General features: G+C 34.3%; 1 protein-coding gene across 1 annotated transcript in view; it reads left to right on the top strand.

The window, feature by feature from the left end:
• Positions 1-21380, top strand: part of Dpyd (dihydropyrimidine dehydrogenase) — an 810982-nt gene that overhangs the window by 461697 nt on the left and 327905 nt on the right. Inside the window, 1 exon segment of the mRNA XM_047549961.1 lies at positions 3176-3340. Coding sequence (XP_047405917.1) covers positions 3176-3340 — 165 coding nt within the window.

The raw sequence follows: 21380 nt of genomic DNA on the forward strand, positions 1-21380 counted from the left end.
TGTCTTATGTTTTATATATTTTAAAATAATTCCTTCGCCTATCATGTTGTGGTCTGTGTTAATTAGCTTTCTGTTGCTGTGGCAAAATACCTGACAGAAATAAACTAAAGAGGAAGAAAGATTTATTTGGGCTCACAGTTTCAGAGGTTTCAGTCCCTGGTCACTTAGCTCCACAGGGCTTGTCGTGAGGCTGAGCATCATGGCAGGGAGAGTAAGGTGGAGCAAAGCTGTTCACCTCATGACAGCTGGGAAGCAGAGAGAGGGAGAGAGGGAGAACCCTCCAGAAACAATATAAAATGTTGAAAGCACACCAGTGACCTACTTCTTCCACCTGGACTCTTCCTCCCAAAAGCATCACCTAAGTGTTCACCAGGAGAGTCTCTACTGGACATTCCAGATCCAAACTATTAACATGGTCCTAGTGTCTGGCACAGACACAAGATGAAACTTAACTGGTTAAGATCCTGACACTTATCAGCTAAGAAATACTCCAGCTTACTATGGGTCAGTTTAGGAATGCAAATCCACATGAATCAGAAAAGACTAGAAGTGGTATGGTTTCCAAATGTGTCCATCTATTTGAATTCTGGAGATCAACTGTACCCAGCAATATGGCCCAGCAATCAGGAAGGTCTTAGAGGCTATAGCATGATGAAGTTCAAGCATGCAACCTGCCACTGAGACATCACAGTAGGCTGGGATGGGGAGGGGTGTGGTACTGGGCATTCTGCAGCACAGCACTCCATACAGATTCTAACCACAGTCAGGGGCCCCAAGGGACTGAATTGAGCTATAGCAGAAGGGGTCCTTGATGGATCAGAGGAAGCAAGTAAGGACCCCAACTATAGAGGAATGCACTAATAGGAAAGGATATAAGCATACTACCTATACCTGAAATTTGAATATAAACCCAAACTACCTGTCTATTCAGCAACAGAATGGAGCCAGCAATAAATACCTTTGGTTCCCATGCCTCAGGACGAGATCTACTCTAGTGACTTGGATTTAGTCTATGTTGCTTCAAGAAACATTATTTGTGTATCTACTAAAGATCATGCTAGCAGCAGGGCATGTAATGGGAAATAAAGGACAGTTTCTTCCCTTAAAAATTTGACAAACTAGTAGAAGGTTTGGCCAAGAAATTAGACAATAAAGGGTAGTAAGAGTACCAGCTGTGGAAGGTATGGTATATATTACTGTGATGATCTGTGTCAGTATGTACTATTAAGACCCAGAGAAATTGTACAGATCAGAAAGACTTCTCAAAGGTACTAAGCTAGAATCTTAAGAAGGGCAGAAGTAGGGATGCTGTTGACACATAAATCAGATTTGTTGAATAAGCCAGTAACGTTGCTTCCATATCTTTCAAAACAATTCTTTCAATCAGGAGCTGCATCATTTGCAGAACCACCCAGCATCAGGGCTAATGGCTTGTCAAACTGAATAGGGACTCTTCTTACCTTACCGGCCAAGTACTTCTATACGGAAAACAGCATAGGTTGGACTTAACTGAAGTGACAAGCATTTGGAGTAGTGGATAGAGCAGAGAAAATGAGTACCCTAAGGCTTAAAGAGTCTTGAAAACAGGAACAGAACAAAAGCAGCCAGCCCCATTCGAAGGAAACATTCCTAGAACTATCATCTCAGATGGTTGCAACTTAAGAGTACCTACTGGGTGAACTGAACAGAGCCACCTGTAGATGTGCAGAGCACACATTTAAGCATTTGGCAAGATGGAAATTTAACCCACCAGCCTTGAGCTTCCTGAAGCAACTCTATTTGTCATTTTATCCATTAAGATTGTGTAACATGGTTTCTCAATAGCGAATCAAAGTAAGGCTGGTGATGTTGTGCACAAATACAATAGAAATGGAATGGCTTAATTAGTAAAAAATTAACAGGCATAATTCCTATAAGCTAAAATGTACATATTTAAGGAGGCTTATTGTAACATTTATACCATTTATTTTATAATATACTAATTCAAATGTAAAAGTGAATGTAAATTACCAGAAATTAACATGCAATGTGAAGAAAAGTCCTTTTATCCTCTGCAACTGTAGCATTTGGCAGATTCAGGAATAAATAATCTTTTGTGGCAAGGGTATGGCTTATCAAACATATGCAGATCAGCACTAATTAATGCTAATTAAGGTTTCCTGTCTATCTAGTTGGAAAAACGTCCAAATGTTATGAAATCCAGTTAGTATGCCTATTACGCTAATTGTTTTATATGGGGTGGTTCTTAATTAAAATATGTAAATTGACCTTAATTGCTATATACTAATGGGGGTTCATGTTATCTCACTAAAAGTGACAAGATGGTGAGGAGGGGTACTTAAAAGACTAATTCTGATAAATCCTTAACTAAATGACCTTTACTCAAAATTAATTTTAATTGGGAGTTGGCAAAAGAAACATTTTTCCTTCTTTGTTTCTTTTTAGTTTTAAGTAATGGAAGAATGTTGCTCTTCTTTGTTAATACAGCTTTAGAAGCAGTCCTGGATTGTTAATTACACTTAACAAGCAAGTTAATTTTACTGTTTACTGTTTATACTTATCAGGAAGTTATTGATATTCTCATTTCAGTCTAGAGAAAAGTGACTTTCTTTTCATTGAATGTGAATGTATAGTTATAATTCTGTAGATAATTTGACCCAGTTAGTTTGTTAGAATATGTTAGTTTGGTGAGCCAGTAATTATAATATGTATTCCTTGGCTGACTTACACTGGAATTTTTTTAGGAAAATTATGTATTTTTTCTTTGCAAATATTAGCTTTTTGTAGTTAAACTGTGATTGGAGATATTCAGATTAAATAGGATGAAGCGATGCTTTTTCATTTTACCTATCATGTTTTTATTTATTTTTAATTACTAACAAATTAAAATATGCATGCCCAAAACCAATGTCAATAAATTTAAATATTTTTTTTACTATGCTAAGCCTAGAATGGAAGGAATTAATTTTGCTAAAGCTAGCCATTTTTTTTTTAAACTTTTTCATTTGGAAGTAGTATATATTTGCTGTAATTTAAAGTATGTTAGAAATTCTTCTGTACAAACATGCATGCAAAGGGGCTTGCTAAAATATTGTCATATGGAAATGAGTATATAATAAAGATCATCAGTATTTTTTTGCCAAAAGGAGACCCAATATCTTTACTCTTTCATCAGGACATTGTGACAAATGTTTCACCCAGAATCATCCGGGGAACCATCTCTGGCCCCATGTATGGCCCTGGACAAAGCTCCTTCCTGAATATTGAGCTGATCAGTGAAAAAACAGCTGCGTATTGGTGTCAAAGTGTCACTGAACTAAAGGCTGACTTTCCAGACAATGTAAGTGTGATTTAACATCTGAAACAAGAGAATTGGCGTAAGTTGGTGAATGTTTATTTAAACATCCAATTCATAGGCTTATAAATATTAATGTGAATAATATATTTTATTAAAGAATCTGCCAGTTGCTTTGCTGATGCATAGAAAGATAAAAAAGAAAAGAAGCTCAAGAACTCATAAAAATCCGTACAATGTGAGGCTTTGTTATAAATGGGCTTCATGTAGATGGAAGAAGTATCTACATAAGCAGAAGGAAGAGAAATGAAATACTCATTTTATTGAGTTGGTTTTCACTCTGTATGGCTGGTATTTATGAAGGTGATGACCTTAGGAAGAAATTGCAGACTATAAATCATTTTGAATATAAACCTAGGGCTGAAGTAGAATATCTTATGTACTTTATTTATATTTTTTCAGCAGGAGATAATTTACCAAATGATTTTAGCATCCTTATACTAAATGAGTCAATCTTCTCTTATGAAACTCTTATTTTTTAAAGAACTATGCACAAATACTGTAGTAAAATCAGGCAGAAATGTAATACGTAGTATTTTCTCTTCAATAGTCCAGTTAGGGTATTAACATCATTTGTTCTCTCTCTCTCTCTCTCTCTCTCTCTCTCTCTCTCTCTCTCTCTCTCCCTCTCCCACACACACCCACTTCTCTCTCACATTCTTTCTTTCAATGAGCTGGCACTGAAGGGAGGTTGAGATTTGGGCTATAATATAGCGTGTGTTTATGCTGTGGAAAAGATTTTCCTATATATGTCCTTCAAAGACAAAAGAGAACAACTTAAGTGTCTATTAATAATAAATTTTGTTAAATCTGATGAATTCATGGATATTTGCCTGTTACCTGATAACCTGCAAAATCTTACAAAGGAACATAGATGGAACACTATTGCATAGCTCATCAAGATTTTTCTATTTAAGGCAGCTCTAATAGTTTCAACATTCTCTCTTACCTTCAAACAAAATATAATCACATAGGAATCCTTCTGATATGGAGGGAACTATCAAGGCTCATCTAAAATCTACAGCATCTGCTTATTCAGAATATTTTACCTTCTCAGCTTGATTTTGTACTTATCTTTACCTTCATGTATAGTTAATTCTTCAGAACAGTGAGGCTGAGCTAATTATTTTTAAAGGACTCACATCTTTTGGGAAATTTATTTCAGAATAACATGAACACACAATGGGCAACTATAAAAAGAAATATATTTGTATATATATCATCTTGGTCCATAGTATTAAGTACTATGCTAGGTCCTCAATTTGTAATATAATGATGATGATGGTGATGATGTGTGAACACTTACTCCATGCTAGGCATTATTATAACACCTTTATACATCTTAAACTTACTTGATCTTTCAACAACATTGTAAGATACTATTACATTCCTAGTTCATAGATGAGGAAACTGAGGCACATAAGTCTGGTAACATGTCGAAGGTTGCACATGTAATATATGGCAAAGTTAGAATTTGAACTAGACATTTTGTTTTAACATTCATGCTTCTGTATAATAATAGTATTCTCTAGAGCACTTGCTTAGGTAACGGTTAAAAATTCAGTATTACTTTTTAATGTAACACCAGAACAGAATGAAAATTAATTTCTGAAATATTGCTATGTGATAAACCAATGTGTCAATGGAAAAAATTCATTTTCCTGGAAAATAACTCCCACCAATGACTTGTCTTAAGATCACATGATATTTTCTGTGCTCCCTTGAACAAGAGTAAGATGTTTTAACAGTGGCCACCAAGAAATGACAATAAGTGGACAAGAAAGCTGAGATGAAAAACCCTTGCTTTGTGATTCCACAGTCAAGTAGAAAGAAGAGACACATTTAAATGCTCTTTTCAATTTCCCTAGCAACAATTTTCTTATTTATAATGCTTTTTCTTCTGAGAAAACAATGCATGCTTTTCTTGTTTCTAATTCTTTCCCCATTTAGATTATACTCATTAGTCTTTTTCTGTGTTCCTGAAACTAATTTTTAAGATTTTTACTCCCCTTATCAAAGATAACATTTTAAATACAATTAAAATGGCATTCCCATTTGAACCTGTAGAAATAATAGGTGTGCACCTAGATATTGCCATGCTGAGAGGAGAATATCTCCTGCTGTTTTGGAATTATTCTGATGCCAAACCCAATGAGCTGAATGAAAGAAGGTGACCCTTCATTTTCCAAGTTTAATTATCACTCTCACTGGAGTTTCCCACATCATTCTCAAGTGCGTGGATGCCACCTTTAATGACAGGGATTGGATAATTCAACCCACTGTGGCAGCTTCTAAGCAAGGGCTAAGATTTCTGAAAAAGAAATTGCGCTGGGGGCATATAGGCCAGCTAATATCAGCTGGGAGACACCAGTTGACCATGAACCAGAGGAGACAGCTAAAGAGTGTCTTAAATATAAAGGTAACAAGACCCTCAGAAATGTCATGCAAGGGCCTGTTTCTTAACTATCACAGAGTTATAACAATGTCTACATTCAGACTAGACCTCTGCTTGGCTTTCAAGGTTTCCTTTTATTTATCCGTGAATTAAATTTGGCACCCGATCATTGTAGTGACAACTTATTGCTAACAGTTTTTGTTCCCAAGCTGAAATTTTTTGAAAAACTTATTATGAAATATACTGTATAATTAGGGCTTAAAGAAATGAATTTTAAGTGAATCCTTTCATTCCCATTGCAAAAATCTTACAAATCATATATTTTAGGCTTGAGAAAGATTTGTACCCAAAATATACATTCTGCGCTTGGTCTAAATGCACTGAGTTAGCAAGCAAAGGCTGATATTTTCTATCATTTATGGCAGCTAAAGTAAGTGTTAGGGAAAAGGTAGAGAGATGCAGGGGTGAATCAGCTGGTGAGGATAGACAGAAATGATGGCTTTGTTAGAGGAATTAATAGAGGAAGAACAATTGATATGTAAATACACTTCTATTACAATATCACCTCATTGCTGCTGAAACCCTTTCTCAGTTAATTACTGAGAGATCAGCATTGCATACATTTAGCTTCAAAATGACTGAAGAAGTTGATCCCCATCAGCATTCCTTAAGGTGCTTTCTTGACCAATAGCTTGTAACTAAATACAGAGTCCTTTGTCTTTTGTGTGTATCATGGACTCTGTTGGCACTCTGGGGAAACCCAAGAGCCTCCTCTTTTAAGAATAGTGGTTTTGAAAGCATCACAAAATTCTTAAGGTTATGAAGGATTTCTAATTTTTAAAAATAAAATTTACAATATTTAAAAATGTGGTATCATAACGCATTTTATTCTTCAAGAATTAAATAACAGTTTCTAGGATTTACTAACTACTGCAATTTTGATGTAGTGTGAGCTTAAGTGCTTGAGATATCCATAGCAACTGTACAATGACTTTCTGTGATTTCTACTTGTGCAGAGTTATAGATTATCAATAATGCTACTAGAGTTTGTTGCATTCATAATTGGGTAATATTAAATTTCAGTGGCATATTAGTACAAAGAAAAGTCTATTTTTTTTTTTTCAAGGATTCAGGTTCAAGGCTTTCCACTATTCTATCAAGGATTTAAAAGCAAAGTTGAATGTTTTCCCTGATATATGGAAGCTAACCCACAATAAGGCAGTGGGAGGGATAAAAAAAAAGAAATAGAAGTTCAGTGAAGTATACAAAGGGGAAAGAAGGGAAGGGAGGAGGAAGCGGAAAAGGAAAGACTGTGGAATGAATCTCATATAACTTTCCTGTGTACATATGTGAGAACCACAGTGAATCTCAAAATTGTATAGAGCCACAAGAAATTAATTAAAAAAATAACTACGGGCAAATAGCAGAAGAAAAATAGAGGGAAGGGAGTAGAGGGTGGGGAAGGAAAGGAGAAGGAAAGGTACTGGGGACTGAATTAGAACAAGATACATTTCAGGCTTTTATAATTATGTCAAAATGGATTCTACTGTCACGCGTAACTAAAATGAGCCAATAAAATTTTAAAAAATAAGAAAAAATTAAAGACAAGATAATACAAATAAAACTGTATATTTTGCCAATTAAAACAAAACAAAGCACAGTTCTAACCAAGTGTGGTGTCTGTCATACACCTGTAATTCCAGTAATTGGGGAGGCGGAGACAGGAGAAGCACAAGTTTGAGGCTAGCTAGCCTCAGCAACTTACTGAGTACTGAGACCTGTCTCAAAATAAAAAGGACTGGAATGTGGCTCAGTTTTAAAGTACTAAAGTACCCCTGGGTTAAACTCCCAGTACCAAAAAGGAAAAAACAAAACAAAACAAAGAATGCAGTTCTGGTTGCACATTAGAATCTCTTTCAAAGCTTAAGAAAAAGTATTTATGCATAGGCACTGTCCTAGTCTTTTCAGAAATTCTGGTCTGAGTACAATAAATGTTCATCTAGGTATGTGTATATATGTATTTTTATGTATGTAGGTATGTGTATGTATGTATATTTGTATGTTGGTATGTATGCATAGTTCCTTTTTGCAAGACTAAATTGATTCTATTGCTAAAGAATCAGCATTATTTAAAGCCCTTGAAATATTCATTTAACATTTATAAATTGCCTATCTCAGAAGTATTTGCTAACAGCATTTTGCTTGTGCCAGGCAGTGTGCTTCATGTATTTGTATTATTTTGAAGCACAAATGCAGATTTTTCCTTTTTTTTTTAACACATGAAGAAGTTAAAATTTAGAAATAGTGCATTACTGTCCTACACCCCACAGCTAATGAAGTGAAGACTCTAGTACTGGAATCTTTCATTACACACTTGGCCCTAAGTAAACAGAGAAATTAAGAATATATGTTATTCCAATATTTCCTTACTCACTCCCTCAAATGGGCTGTCTCAAACACAGACTTCAGAAAGAAAAATCTTCTTATCTGAAAAAGAATTCCTGTCATTAGTCAATAATTATCCTGTCCTTGGTCTCTGCTCAGGACATTTTATAGCCCCCACCTGTTTTTCCTTTGCAGTGATTTAACTATCTATGGAAAACAATGTCACAGATGTGGTTTGGACCTAAGTTTAAACTGTTACCTTGCCTCATCTTAAATCCTATGTTCAAAAATAGAGAGGTTGAGAGATCAAGTCAGATCTCTGTACCTTTGAAGTAATGAGGATGCTATTGCTTACTCAGTGACTATTCAATACCACATAACCCCTGCATGGCCTTACAAGTTCCATGATTTTTACTCCCCTTATCAAAGATAACATTTTAAATACAATGAAGTCTGACTCAGCAAAAGTGGGTGTCCTTCCTATGAAATATTTGTAATTAAATTCCACTCTTAGTATTTTTGTTACTTGAGTTGTTTAGAAAAATAAAATTTAGTAACTGGTGAAACTATAGTATTTCTGGTGTCAGCCCATCTATGAGCAGTACAAGGGAATTGTTAATTTTTCTTATCACAGACTATATAAAACACAAGAGTCCTTGTTCTGAAGGTTTGCTCCAGCTGAATTTTTTTAACTTATCAATTTTTGTCAATTTCTACACTTTCCCATGCTGATTTATTTTTTTTATTTTACTTAATTAATTTATTTAATTTTATTTTTCACATTACCAGGATTGAACCCAAGGGCATTTAACCACTGAGCCACATATCCAGTGCTTTTTACTTTTTATTTTGAAACATAATCTTGTTAAGTTGCTTATAACCTCACTAATTGCTGAGGCTGGCCTCGAACTTGCAATCCTCCTGTCTCAGCTTTGAGAGTTACTGGAATTATAGGCATGTACCCTGCATCTATCCTCATGCTGAATTTTTTGAAAAAATAAATTAGAAAATTGCTCGAGTAGCTACTAAATGGAAGGCTGGCACATCCATTGGAGATGATTCTCTTTTTCACACAAGAGTTCAGGGGTAGACTTTCTACCATTGTTCATTAATTCCAGAGAATAGAGACTTCCTGTTCTCCCTTCTTCACCCAAATCCAGGTTGAATCTTAATTTAGATTATCTAATGATAACATTTCTTCAACTTTTAAATGATCCATCTAATTTACCAAAAATAAAAAGTAAATTATTATAGTAATGGAAATTATTAAAATTAGGGTTGGCGAGTAAAATAGTCTGTGTTCATTTATCCCAGCAATTATCTGTTCTCACTCTTCTGGAGTTGATGTTGTCTAGGAGATAAGGACAGAGAGTTTAGTATCAGAATGGATTTGAATCTCTGACTTGCCATTTATTGGCACTCTGAGCCTCAACTTTTTATCTGCCTGATAGCAATACTACCTTTACAAGTTGTTGTAAAGATGAAATGAGACAGCATCATAACATTTTGACACATTACAGTTAGTCATTACTAGAAATTATATTGCATAAAATGTTTTCATTCATTTAGCTTTATTCCTACTTAAATAATTTTTGATGATACATTATGAAAGGGAGATTAATAAGTCAGAGGTTATAGCATGTTTGTAACTCTTGAAGTATATTGAACTATTATTGGTTTTTAAAAATTTGGGGCAGTAATGGTTTATATAAAAAGTAATACTTCTGAAATACTTAACCAATTAAAAAGTTGATGACTAAATATGCTTTTTTTTCTGAATTATGTTCATTTTATGTCATATAGTATGTAAGATCTTCTGTCTTCTCTTTTATTGATTATGCTTCCTTGCTTTACTACCATTTGTTCATTTGACTTCACAGCTTCCCATTAACACAACACTGAAATACTGACAGTTATTTTCTTGGTATCAGTATAGAAGCAAATAAAACAAATAAAATGTGGTTAATTACACAATGAGGACAGTGAACATGAATCAGAATGCATACTGTGGTTCCCAGTTCTGTTATTGATTTATGTCATCATGTAGCCAGATATTTTCTTGAGACAGGATCTTCCTAGATCCTTAAAAGAAAATTTCAGATGAAGCCTAAATGGAGTAATGGAAGCTGGGTTTACCTTCCAACTGAAACAACAAAAACCTTATAAAGCAGATAAAATGAGAGTTTTAAGATCCTAAACATTAGGCAGTACAGGACAGTGGTCACTGAGAGATGGAAAACAAAGGAGATGAGCTCCAATATTGCTCTAGAGAGTTTCCAGAAAAGACAGAGGTGAGAGTCAGAGAAAAGGATTCAGAAAATAGAGTACCAGAATGCAAAGAGCTGCAGAGAGAAAGTCCTAGATCCACAAAGGATCATTCTTGAATATGCAGTAGGGTATCAGTCCCTCAGGCATGTAGTAAACTACTGAGGAAACAAGTTGATTGAATGGAGTAGAGGAACAGTATTTGGTTTTTACATGGATTTGGGAACAGGGGCTGTTTCCACCAGCCAGACTGGAAAACCCCTACAGCATTGGGTAGAGTGCAAATAAGAGTCTTAATTCACTATTGGAGAATTACTACCTCTGGGCTGAACACTGCTTTCACTATGTCTCTCACACCTGAAAGATCAGGGTTCCAAGTAATTTCACTCCAACCCATAACAAAGGTTGAGAATATTTATAGGTAAACAAAAATATCTAGAAACAACCAAGATGTAATTCATAATGTGTTTCAAAATATACCTATTATGTAAACAAGTGGGAAAATATAATCATAATAAAAGGAAAATCAATAAATTTAAACCATCCCACATCTGACATGATGCTAGAACTAATAGACAGTTACATCCAGTCTGTTATTATATTACAAGTGTTCAAAAAGCAAGGACACAGAAGATGGATAAAAGACCTAAGTCAAACTTGAAAACTGCAAGGAAGATGAAAACCACACTGGAAGTTATGAATAGCACATCAGGTATTGCAGAACAAAGGATTAGTACAATAAAAGTTATTAAAAACAAGAGAGAAAGAGTGAGAGAGATCCAATCAATGAACTGGGAAACTAGGAGAGACCTAGTATATATGTAAATGGAGTTCCCAAAGGAGATTAGGAGACACAGAAAAACAAGTTAGGAGAATTAAGAGTCCAAATTTCCCAATTTTACTTAAAACTACAATGTCCCTTCATCATCCCCCACTGGGAGTAGGGGTGGCATAAGATAAGAAATTTAACAAAATTCTGCATGAAAAACATAAAGAAAACTACACCAAGGTAACAACAGCATAATCAAATTAATAAAACCAAGGAGATAGATAAAATCTTGAAAGCAACTGGGGGTATGGAAGATGCATTCTGCACAGAGGAACAAATAATAAGGAATACTGCTGTGATTTATCATCAGACTCAATGCAAGCTAGAACATAGTGGAGCATCATATTTAAAGTGCTCAAAGGAAATAAAAATGATAACTGTCAATCTGGATTTCAAAATCCAGCAATAAACCTTTCAAAAATATAGGTGACATAAATAATTTTTGAGCACAATAAAAGGAAACTTACACTACAGAAAATGTTAAAATAAATGTGTCAGGGAGCAGAAAAATGATGCCAAATCAAAGTATGGCTTTATACAAAGAACTGAGGAGAGCCAGAAGTTATTATGTACATGGGTAAACATATGCTTCTTTGTTTTTGTTGTTCTTATTATCTAACTCATTTTAGGATGGAATTAGTTATTTAAACAAAAATATGTCATAATTTGGTGTGGGGGTTATATGTTAAGGTGAAATGTGTGACAGTAGTACAAAAGTTTGAGGGAGGAATGGAAGTCTGCGGATGTAGGCTGCTAGCTCCATATGTGAGACTTTGTGCTTGGAAGTAGTATAGTAGAAGTTCCACTACAGCAACTTAAAGATGTTCTAAGAGAACTTAAGTTACTGCAAACTCTAAAACCACCACTAAAATAACACAATCAAGAGTTATACGTAAAATCAGTAGGTATAAAATGGAGTCATAAAAATAATCCAAAAGAAGCCCTATAAAGAGGAACCACCAATAAAGAATGAGACAGTGTCCATAGCAAGGTGATAGAGTTAAACCTAACTGTCCAATGAGCTCGTTATACATGGTCTAGACACAATTTAAAACAACAAGGCAGAGATTTTCAGTATGGGTAAAAAAACGACTCAACTTTATGTCGTTTACAACAAATGACTTCAAATTAAAAAGATGCAAATAAGATAAAATTGATGCAATTGAAAATATATTCCATATTAACGCTAATCAAATAAAATCTCACTATACTAACAGTAGACAAAATAGATATGAAAGCAAGAATATTACCAAGGACAGAAAGCTTCGTTTTATAATGATGAAAGGGTCAATGCACCCAGAGGTGATAACAAACCTAAATGTTTATGCACTTAATAACAGAGTTTCAAGATACATGAAGCAAAAACTGATAGAGCTATAAGAAGCAATGGGAAAACCTACAATTACAGTTGGATATTTTCAGACTTTCTTCTCAATAATTAATAGAACAATAGGGTGAAGCTATCAGAGATTTCAAAAACACTATCAATTAACTTATCTAATTGACATTTGTAGAACATGCTGTTGAATGGCAATACAATACAGTCTTTTCAGAAACCTTCAGAATATTTAGCAAGAGATAGGTCATATTCAGGTCCATGAATAAAGTCTCAGTAATTTAAAAATAATCCAAATCTTGGAAAGTACATACTCTTGACCATAACAGAATTAAATTAGTAGACAATAGGAATATATTTGGAATATCCTCAAATTTTTAAAAATAATGTATTTCTAAATAACTTGTAAAAGAAGAAATTATATCAAAAATCACAAAGTATTTTGAAATTAATGAAAATTAAAATGACATGTCAAAATTTGTGGTATGCCATAAAAGCATTATTTTTGCTATATACAATAGTGTATACCTGTAATCTCAAGGACTTGGGAGACTGAGACAAGAGAATCTCAACTTTGAGGCCAGCCTCAGCAATTTAGTGTAACCGTGTCTCAAAATAAAAAATAAACTGGGCATGGTGGTTCCCACATGTAATCCCAGCAGCTCAGAGAACTGAAACAGGAGGTTCCAGAGTTCAAAGGCCTCAGCATTTTATTGAGGCACTAAACAACTCAGCAAGATACTGTCTTTAAACAAAATATAAAAAAGGGCTGGGGGTGTGGCTTAGTGTTTAAGTACCTCTGGGTTCAATCCCTGGTACCAAATATAAAAATAAAATAAAATAAAATAAAATAAAATAAAATAAAATAAAATAAAAAGGTCTAAAGAAGTAGCTCAGTGGCAAAGTGCCTCCATACTGGGGGGAAAAAAAAATTACTCGTAAGGTAAATAAATGATAGCACCAAATGCATGGATCAGAAATGAAAAGCTCAAATTAGTCACCTAAACTTCTATCAATTAAAAGCTAAAAAAAAAAAGTAAGAGCAAATTAAACCCAAGATAAAAAATATAATAAAGATTAGTGGAAGAAATCTGTGAAATAGAAAACTAACAAATAATAGAGAAAGTCAATGAAGGTAAACCTTCATCGTTCAGAAGTCTGTATCTTTAGCCTTACTGATGTGAAAAAAAAAAAGACAGAAGCGACAGCAATGATCAGCATAGAGATTGAGAAAGCTAACACCACTGCAGATTCTACAGATATCAAAAGGAAAATAACAAAATATTATGATTAACTTTATGTAAATTAATTCATCAACTTAGTTGGAACTGCACCAAATTATCAAACCTTATTCCAGGAGCACTAGAAAACATTAAAGAAGTTAAATTTCTACTTCAAAGCAATTCCATGAAGAAAACTTCAAGCCCAGATAACTTCACAGTGGATTCCACAAATCACTGAAGAAAGTATAATTCCAATTAAGGACCATAGAATGAATTGGACATGACTTCCCTATATTCATTTATGAATACAGGACCAGTGAAACTCCACATCATGGGCAACTTCAAGAATAGGATTCTAACTACAATAAGTTATACTCCATGTATGTATAATATGTTGAAATACACTACTGTCATGTATATATAAAAAGAACAAATAAAAAATAATAAATAATTCCAGTTCTATACATAGTTTTGCAAAAGAGTAAAATAGAGTAAATACTTCCAACTAATACTATGGAGCAAATATCCTGATGTCACAACTCAACAAAGTATAGAAAAAGACAACTATATACTATTGCTCCTCACAAACATAGATGCACCTAAGCAAATTTAAACAAATTTAATCCAACTAATTTAAAGATGACATTGCATGATAACAAAATGAGGTTCATCCTAGAAATTCTGATAGGTTTAACACTTGAAAATGTAGTTCACATATTACAAACCAAATAACATAAAAACTATATAATCATCCTGATAAACCCAGGAGAAAATAATATTTGAAGAAATAAAAAAATCTGTTCATAAATGAAGAAGGAAAAATCTCAGTAAACAAAGAAGGAAAATTTCTCAGTCTAATGAAAGGAATCTACAAAAAAAAAAACCTACAACTAATTTCATACTTAATAGTAAAAGATTGAATGTTTTCCTCCTAAGTGCAATAAGATGAAAATATATTTTCTCACCAACTTCTATTTCCCATTGTGCTAGAGATTCTGTCTTGTCCAATAAGATAAGAAAAATAAATAAAGCCATCATGTTGCAGAGGAAGAAGTCTGTCTTCATTCATATATGACATGATTGGTAATGTAGATAATTCAAATGCACCCTCCCACCCCAAAAGCAACAAAGAAAAGCACTTGATTTACAGAAGCAAACAGCTAGCCCATAGTCTGTTGTTTTTGATGTTTTACTTTTTATAATATTTCATTAAAATACTGTTTATCTTCATTATTGAGATTTTTTTCCAACTTAATTTTTATACCTGATATAAATACCTAATTAGCTTCATCCAAGACTTGACCCTGCTCTATCCAAATTATTTCAAGTAACAAGTGAGTTGAGCAAGATTCCAGTAATATAAGATCCACTTATAAAAACCAATTGTATTTTTATAAGCTAGCAAGAAACAATTGGAAATTAAAATAAATGTATTTACAATAGTGGTAAAAATTTGAAAAAGAAAAATCTAATAAAAGATGTGAAAAGCTGGAATACTGAAAACTAGTACATTGCTGAGAAAAATTAAATATGATCTACATAAATGGAAGGATATATTGCATTCACAGGACAGAGGAGTCACTAGTGTTAAGATGCCGTGTCTCCATAATGTGGATATAGCGCAAGGCCAATCAAAACACTAGTAAACTCTTCTGTGGAACGTGACAAGCTGATTCACAAATTCAAATTTGTGCAAATGGATGTACAAAGGACTTTCAAAACAACTCATAAGCAACTAAGCTCAAAGTCTAAAGCATTCTTATTTCAAGAGTTATTTTAATTATTCAGGAGTTAATTCATTTCTTACAGTAATCAGGACATTGTATATTGGCATTCAGACAAATAGAGCAATGGAACAGAATACAGAATCCTGCAAACAATCTATGAATTATTTGTTTGAAGAATTCATTTTTGCAAAGGTGCATAAAGGCAATTCTTTGAAGACAAAATCCAGTGTTTTCAACAAATAATGCTGGAAAAATTGAATACTTACATGCGACAAAAAGTAATCCTTGATTCATGTCTTACATGATATATGTGAATGAATTCAAAATACTCAGAACTAAATGAAAAGTATAAGACTCTAAAACTGCTTGAAGAAAACACAAGAGACTTTGTAAAAATTCTCTCTTAAACATACTTAACAAAATCATCACCCTTGAAAGTATAAAAAATGATAAAAGTGATTTCAAATGAATGAAATTAAAAATTCTGCTCACATTTATTGTTAAGAAAATCAAATAAACCACAGACTGAGAGAAAATATTTACAAATCGTATCTAATCAAGCACTTTAATTTAGAACTTTTAAGAAACTATCAAAACCGAGCAAAAAGAAAGCAAACACCCCTCTCTGCTCTGAGCAAAAATTTTGAACACATAACTTCTTCAAAGATTACAAGCACTTGACAAGCACTTGAAAATGAGCTGAACTTTGTTATGTATTAGAGAAATGTTAGTGAAAATCACAGTGCGATATATATATATATATATATATATATATATATCCATAAGGAATATTGGAGAAGATATGGAGCTACACCATCACTGCTAAAACCACTCTTAAAAATAGTGTCATAGTTTCTAAAAAGATTAAACATACCTACCATATGACTCAGATTTTCTATTTTTAGATATTTACACAAGAGACTACAAAACATATGCCCATACAAAGACTTGTTATGGGAATGTTCATAGACCTTTATTTGTAATAAAAAAGAAAGAAAAAGAAAAAAGGAAGAAAGAAAAACACTGAGACCAGCCCAAGTTTCCATTAACAGTGGACTGGATAAGTTGCAGCATATAATATAGTTAAATACTAATTTACATACACTAAAATTCATTGATATCAAAATAATTTTTTGAAGTGTGGAAAATCATTCATACACCCACCACAAAAAGTACATATTTTACTATGCCATTAAAAAACTCTATATTGACAGAAATTTCATCTTTAGATACCTCATGAACTTATAGGGGGAGGGATTATAAAGAGTCACATGAAAACTTCTTGGCAAAATAGTCATGTCCATTATCTTAATTGTAACAATGTTCTCAAAGTATATACATATACTAAAACATAAATTTGTACAACAAGTATGTGGAGTTTGTTGTACATTTTATTAACAATTCGCCCCATATTATGTTGTACATAATGTATAACATATAGAATATGTAATCCAATAAATCTGTTCAAAAAATAGGATCAACTTAGAGTTGTAATAACATTTTTCACGAGTTGTGTCCTAGGAATAAATTCCAGGTTGGGTTGAACAGGTAATACCTGTTATCCAGCTCTTACCCCCTGACCAACTTTCCAAGCCACCTGTCTATCACTACACAATATTGTTTAGCATTTTGATTATCCTGACTTTTATACTGAGTCAAAGGAATTAACATGAAGTTAAAAATAACCTCATGCAGTATTAAGAAATAAAAGGAGAATTGGTTGGAAATTTAAGCTTCGGCTTTGTAGATTAAAATATTGGAAGTTCATGTCATTCAGTAAAAGGAAAATCCTAAGAAAATCCATGAAACCCTTTTAAATAGTCATTATACAAGCATTAACTGGCTACAATATACACTTTCTCCAATTCCTCCTCATTTTGTAATTTGCCAGTGTGCCCTTTGGATAAGGGTAGTGATTTGGAAGATAGCATCAGTATCAAACACATTGAACCACATGGAAAAGATGCCTTGAATGGTGACAACACATTGAATTTAGGCTCTTTCTTGGTAAAATTAGCCCCTGAGAGGCAATGTAAACAAATTGCATACCCAGACCATGTCAAAAAATGAAAATCAAGTCCATACTCCAAAGAGCGGAGAGGGATGTTCAGTAGTCTTGCTTACTTAATATCACTTTTAGTTCTGCTCTTTTTTTTTTTTTTGCTTCTGGGGATTGAACCCAGGGTCTTATGCTTGCAAAGCAAGCACTCTACCAACTGAGCTATCTCCCCAGCCCATCGCTTTTTTTTATACCAGGCAGTGTTCTGTGTTTTAGGGGAACTCAGCTCTAATGTATTCTCCTAAAGGTTTGGGGACACCATTGCCACTAGCCACCGACCAGCGGGACAAACCACACGAACTCTTCAGAAGTTCATGAAGCAGCTTCCACTTTATTCAGATAACACCCTCAATAATATAAGCAGTCTCATGCATATGCAGTTGTAACCAGATATGTCCATCCAATCCTATTAAAGGTCAAGCGATCATGAGCTCAAGCACACATGTAAGATATATCTGTTCGCGTGCTAGGCGGCTGAACTAATTATCATACAGCCAATGGTAAACGCTTCCTGTTTTTCTCAAGGCGCATTCAGCACGCCCTTTGGCTCTCTGCCAGTCGCCATCTTGGATGCATGTGGCATAACCCTGGGCCTTGGGTCTCGCCCGCCACACACCATGAGACAGAGGATGGAGTAAAACCTCTTAACAGTTTCTCCCCTTTTACTTTTCTCATCAAGTCCCCAAAATATTTCTTTTCTTATCTCAAAAGGTCCATTTAATCTGTTAGTTTTTAAGAAAATCTTAGGGAGAAAAGCACCTTTGACTTAGGATAGATTGATAAGCAGGAGGCAGCTATGGCTGCTGGTAACCATGAGACCCTGCAGTGATCCATGCTGCATTTGCTTTATCACAAATGACTTGCCTCATTTTACTTTTTTTTTTGTTGTTGTTTCTTGATAACAGAACATTTTTTCTCCCTCAGCTTTCTTTTTTGCCAATAGGTATTTTATTCTTTTACATTGTACTCATAGGGAATACTCTTCAGAGGTTTATTTTTCACAGAGAACTAATTTCACATTTTCCCCCTTAGGTCTTCTAAGACATTTATTTACTTGAAAACATTCTCTGTATTCTTTAAGATAGTTTTTTTCAAAAAAATAAATTCTTAACACATTACTGTTTTAAAGGCTTATAAACTATATTGTAATAACCTTTACTTTTTGACCATTATTTATAGCAAGGTAATTGATTCAGTTGAGGTTGAATTTCAGGCTATATCTGTGACTCACAAATATGAGTCAAATAATTGTCATCCTATCTAAAAGGTGGAACAGTCATGGGAGACACTGAACTACTGATCACTGGGATAACCCAATTCTTAAAATATCACAAAATGGAGAATACTTTGTTAGATGATTAAACATGTATATAACAAACACTCAGTTTACAGAAAATTCTGTTCTGTATGATATGTCTTCCTGTTAAGGACCAAAGTTATGAAAATGCACATCAAATGAGGTTCATTTTGGTAGGACTTTATACTAATCCTGGTAACTTGAGTTTACTCATTTTAATAGATAGGGAAGAATTGGTAAATGAAATTCATCAGCAAAGATACAACCATATTGTTCCAAGTCTTTTCAACCATTCTGTTAAAGTGCATTTCATACCTATGTTAGAAAGAAAAGAGAATCGAAAGGAGATAGAGGAGGATGGAGTGGGGGCTGGGAAAGAGAGAGATAGAGAAAGGAAAAAATGGAAAAAATAGATATACTCTGGCAATGAGCCTTTTCCTAAAGAAGCCCTGATTGTTTTTTTGAACTGGTGATTGAACCCAGAAGTGCTTTACCACTGAGCCTCACATCCTCAACCATTCCTTTTGACTTTTTATTTTGAGACAGATCCTGGCTAAGTTGCTTAGGGCCTTGATAATTTGCTGAGACTGTTTTTGAACTTGTGATCCTTCTGCCTCAGCCTCTAGAGTTCCTGGGATTACAAGTGTGTACCACCACACCCAGCTAAGCTTTGATTCTTAAGGGAACTAGAGAAAACAAGAATTTTCAAGGGGTTTCATAAATTCAAAACATTAACAATTTCTTAATTTTGTAGAGCCATTTAAGTATATAAATTTTTATTTCTCTGGGTTGATCTTACCATGTAACCTTGTAAGAAAGGGATGAATATCTTATTCATTTCATGATGAGAATCTGATAGCCAAATGGAGGTAAGTCCTGTCCTAAGGAATTTTTCAGATTGTAAGTAGCAGAATTTCAAAATGATAACAAAACATGGTATATTCTGTGCTTTTATTATTATGTCAAAACAAAGTCTACTGTCACGCATAACTAAAAAAAAATTTTAAAAAGAACTTCTGGCCACTTAGCCCTTGAAAGGAGCAGACTTGGATGTCTGACGAATAAATGGCAAGCCCCTAGTGGACCGCAAGCCAAAAAGACAAAAGTGTCACGAGAGCCGCACCAATGAGATAAGACACCATCTGGACCAGAATTGGAAACAAGCCAAGAAGAAGGGTATATAAACTCACCCCTCAGACAGCTCCTCGGCTCAGCCCAGATCTCCTGACGAATCCACGTCAGCCAGGTTCGCAAGCCCCACCATCATCCGTCGAGACTGCCTAGACTCCCCTGCTCTGAAGGCTTCAGGACCAGCAGAGCCTGCCTGTCCTCGATCCTGGGACCACCGGCCGGAGGAAGTTCCGAGGCCAGCCGTCGTCTCCAACTAAGATACGTCGCATTTGGGGTCGTGGGAATCGACAAGGCAGAGAGGACTTTGGATATTTGATTGAGGTGTGTTTATTTGCCATTCGATTTGATCGATGTGTGATTTTAGGAATATTAAGGTTTGTGTTATCCCAAGTGTATCAAAGAAAGCCAACTTGTTTGGAACGAAATTCTAGTCACTCGCCTCTCTGCCACTCGCCACAACCCTACTCTTCTGCCAAGAAGAGAAGGTGTAATGCCTTGGAAGAATGAAAAGAAGAAAAGGAAAAATCAGGCATATACACATACTGACAACTGAAAATGATTATATGTTTAAAGCCATACATCAGAGTATTTAGGATTGCCTATATATGATCATTTCTTCTTTTCACCTGGATTTTCTTCCCCTTGTGATGAAGGTGCTAATGAGCAAAGAAATGGGAAAGGTAATCAGCCAGAGGGAAGAGAAGAATCAAAGACCTAGATAATTCACAAACTGGAAAATGAGCTCTTAACTAATCAAGACTGGATTGTAAATAGGATAGAAAGAATTTATCTCTGGTATTGGCCTGAATAGCATTTCTACCCAATCCAAGAAAGTATTTGTGAATTTCACAGTTGGCTATTTTTTCTCCCTTTGAGGTTTTTTTTTTCTGAACTAATTATCCATTGTGTACATGATGCAAAGAAATAACTTATCGTTAAAGTCATTTTTGAGGTGGATATTTCACTTTACATGTTGTTAAGATGCCTAGGGCATTAATAAGGAATGAGTTAACTTTATTAATACAGCTTCTTTGGGGAGTTTCTGATCTATATACTGATCACCCAAAAGGAAAATTTCTGTAATATTTTATTCATGTAAAATTTAGGGGAGTAACTAGATTGACTAATCTTTCCATAATAAATAATTTAATTTAACTTTGTGCTGCTTTTTGCATTTTAATTTTTTCATAATGTGTCCTTTAAAACTCTCAGTATTAAAATGATCAGTGACTACTTTGTGCCTGATTTAGTTTAAATTGTAAATTCAGTTATGGCTCTTGGGTTAGAAGGTGGGGGGAGATGTCTTAATATAGGAAATGAACACAATTACAGGCTGGAAAAGCTAGGTGTACAATACACTTCTAATGAATTTATGAAA

This window comes from Sciurus carolinensis, chromosome 1 (assembly GCF_902686445.1).
Source record: "Sciurus carolinensis chromosome 1, mSciCar1.2, whole genome shotgun sequence".
In the NCBI taxonomy this organism is placed as follows: domain Eukaryota; kingdom Metazoa; phylum Chordata; class Mammalia; order Rodentia; family Sciuridae; genus Sciurus; species Sciurus carolinensis.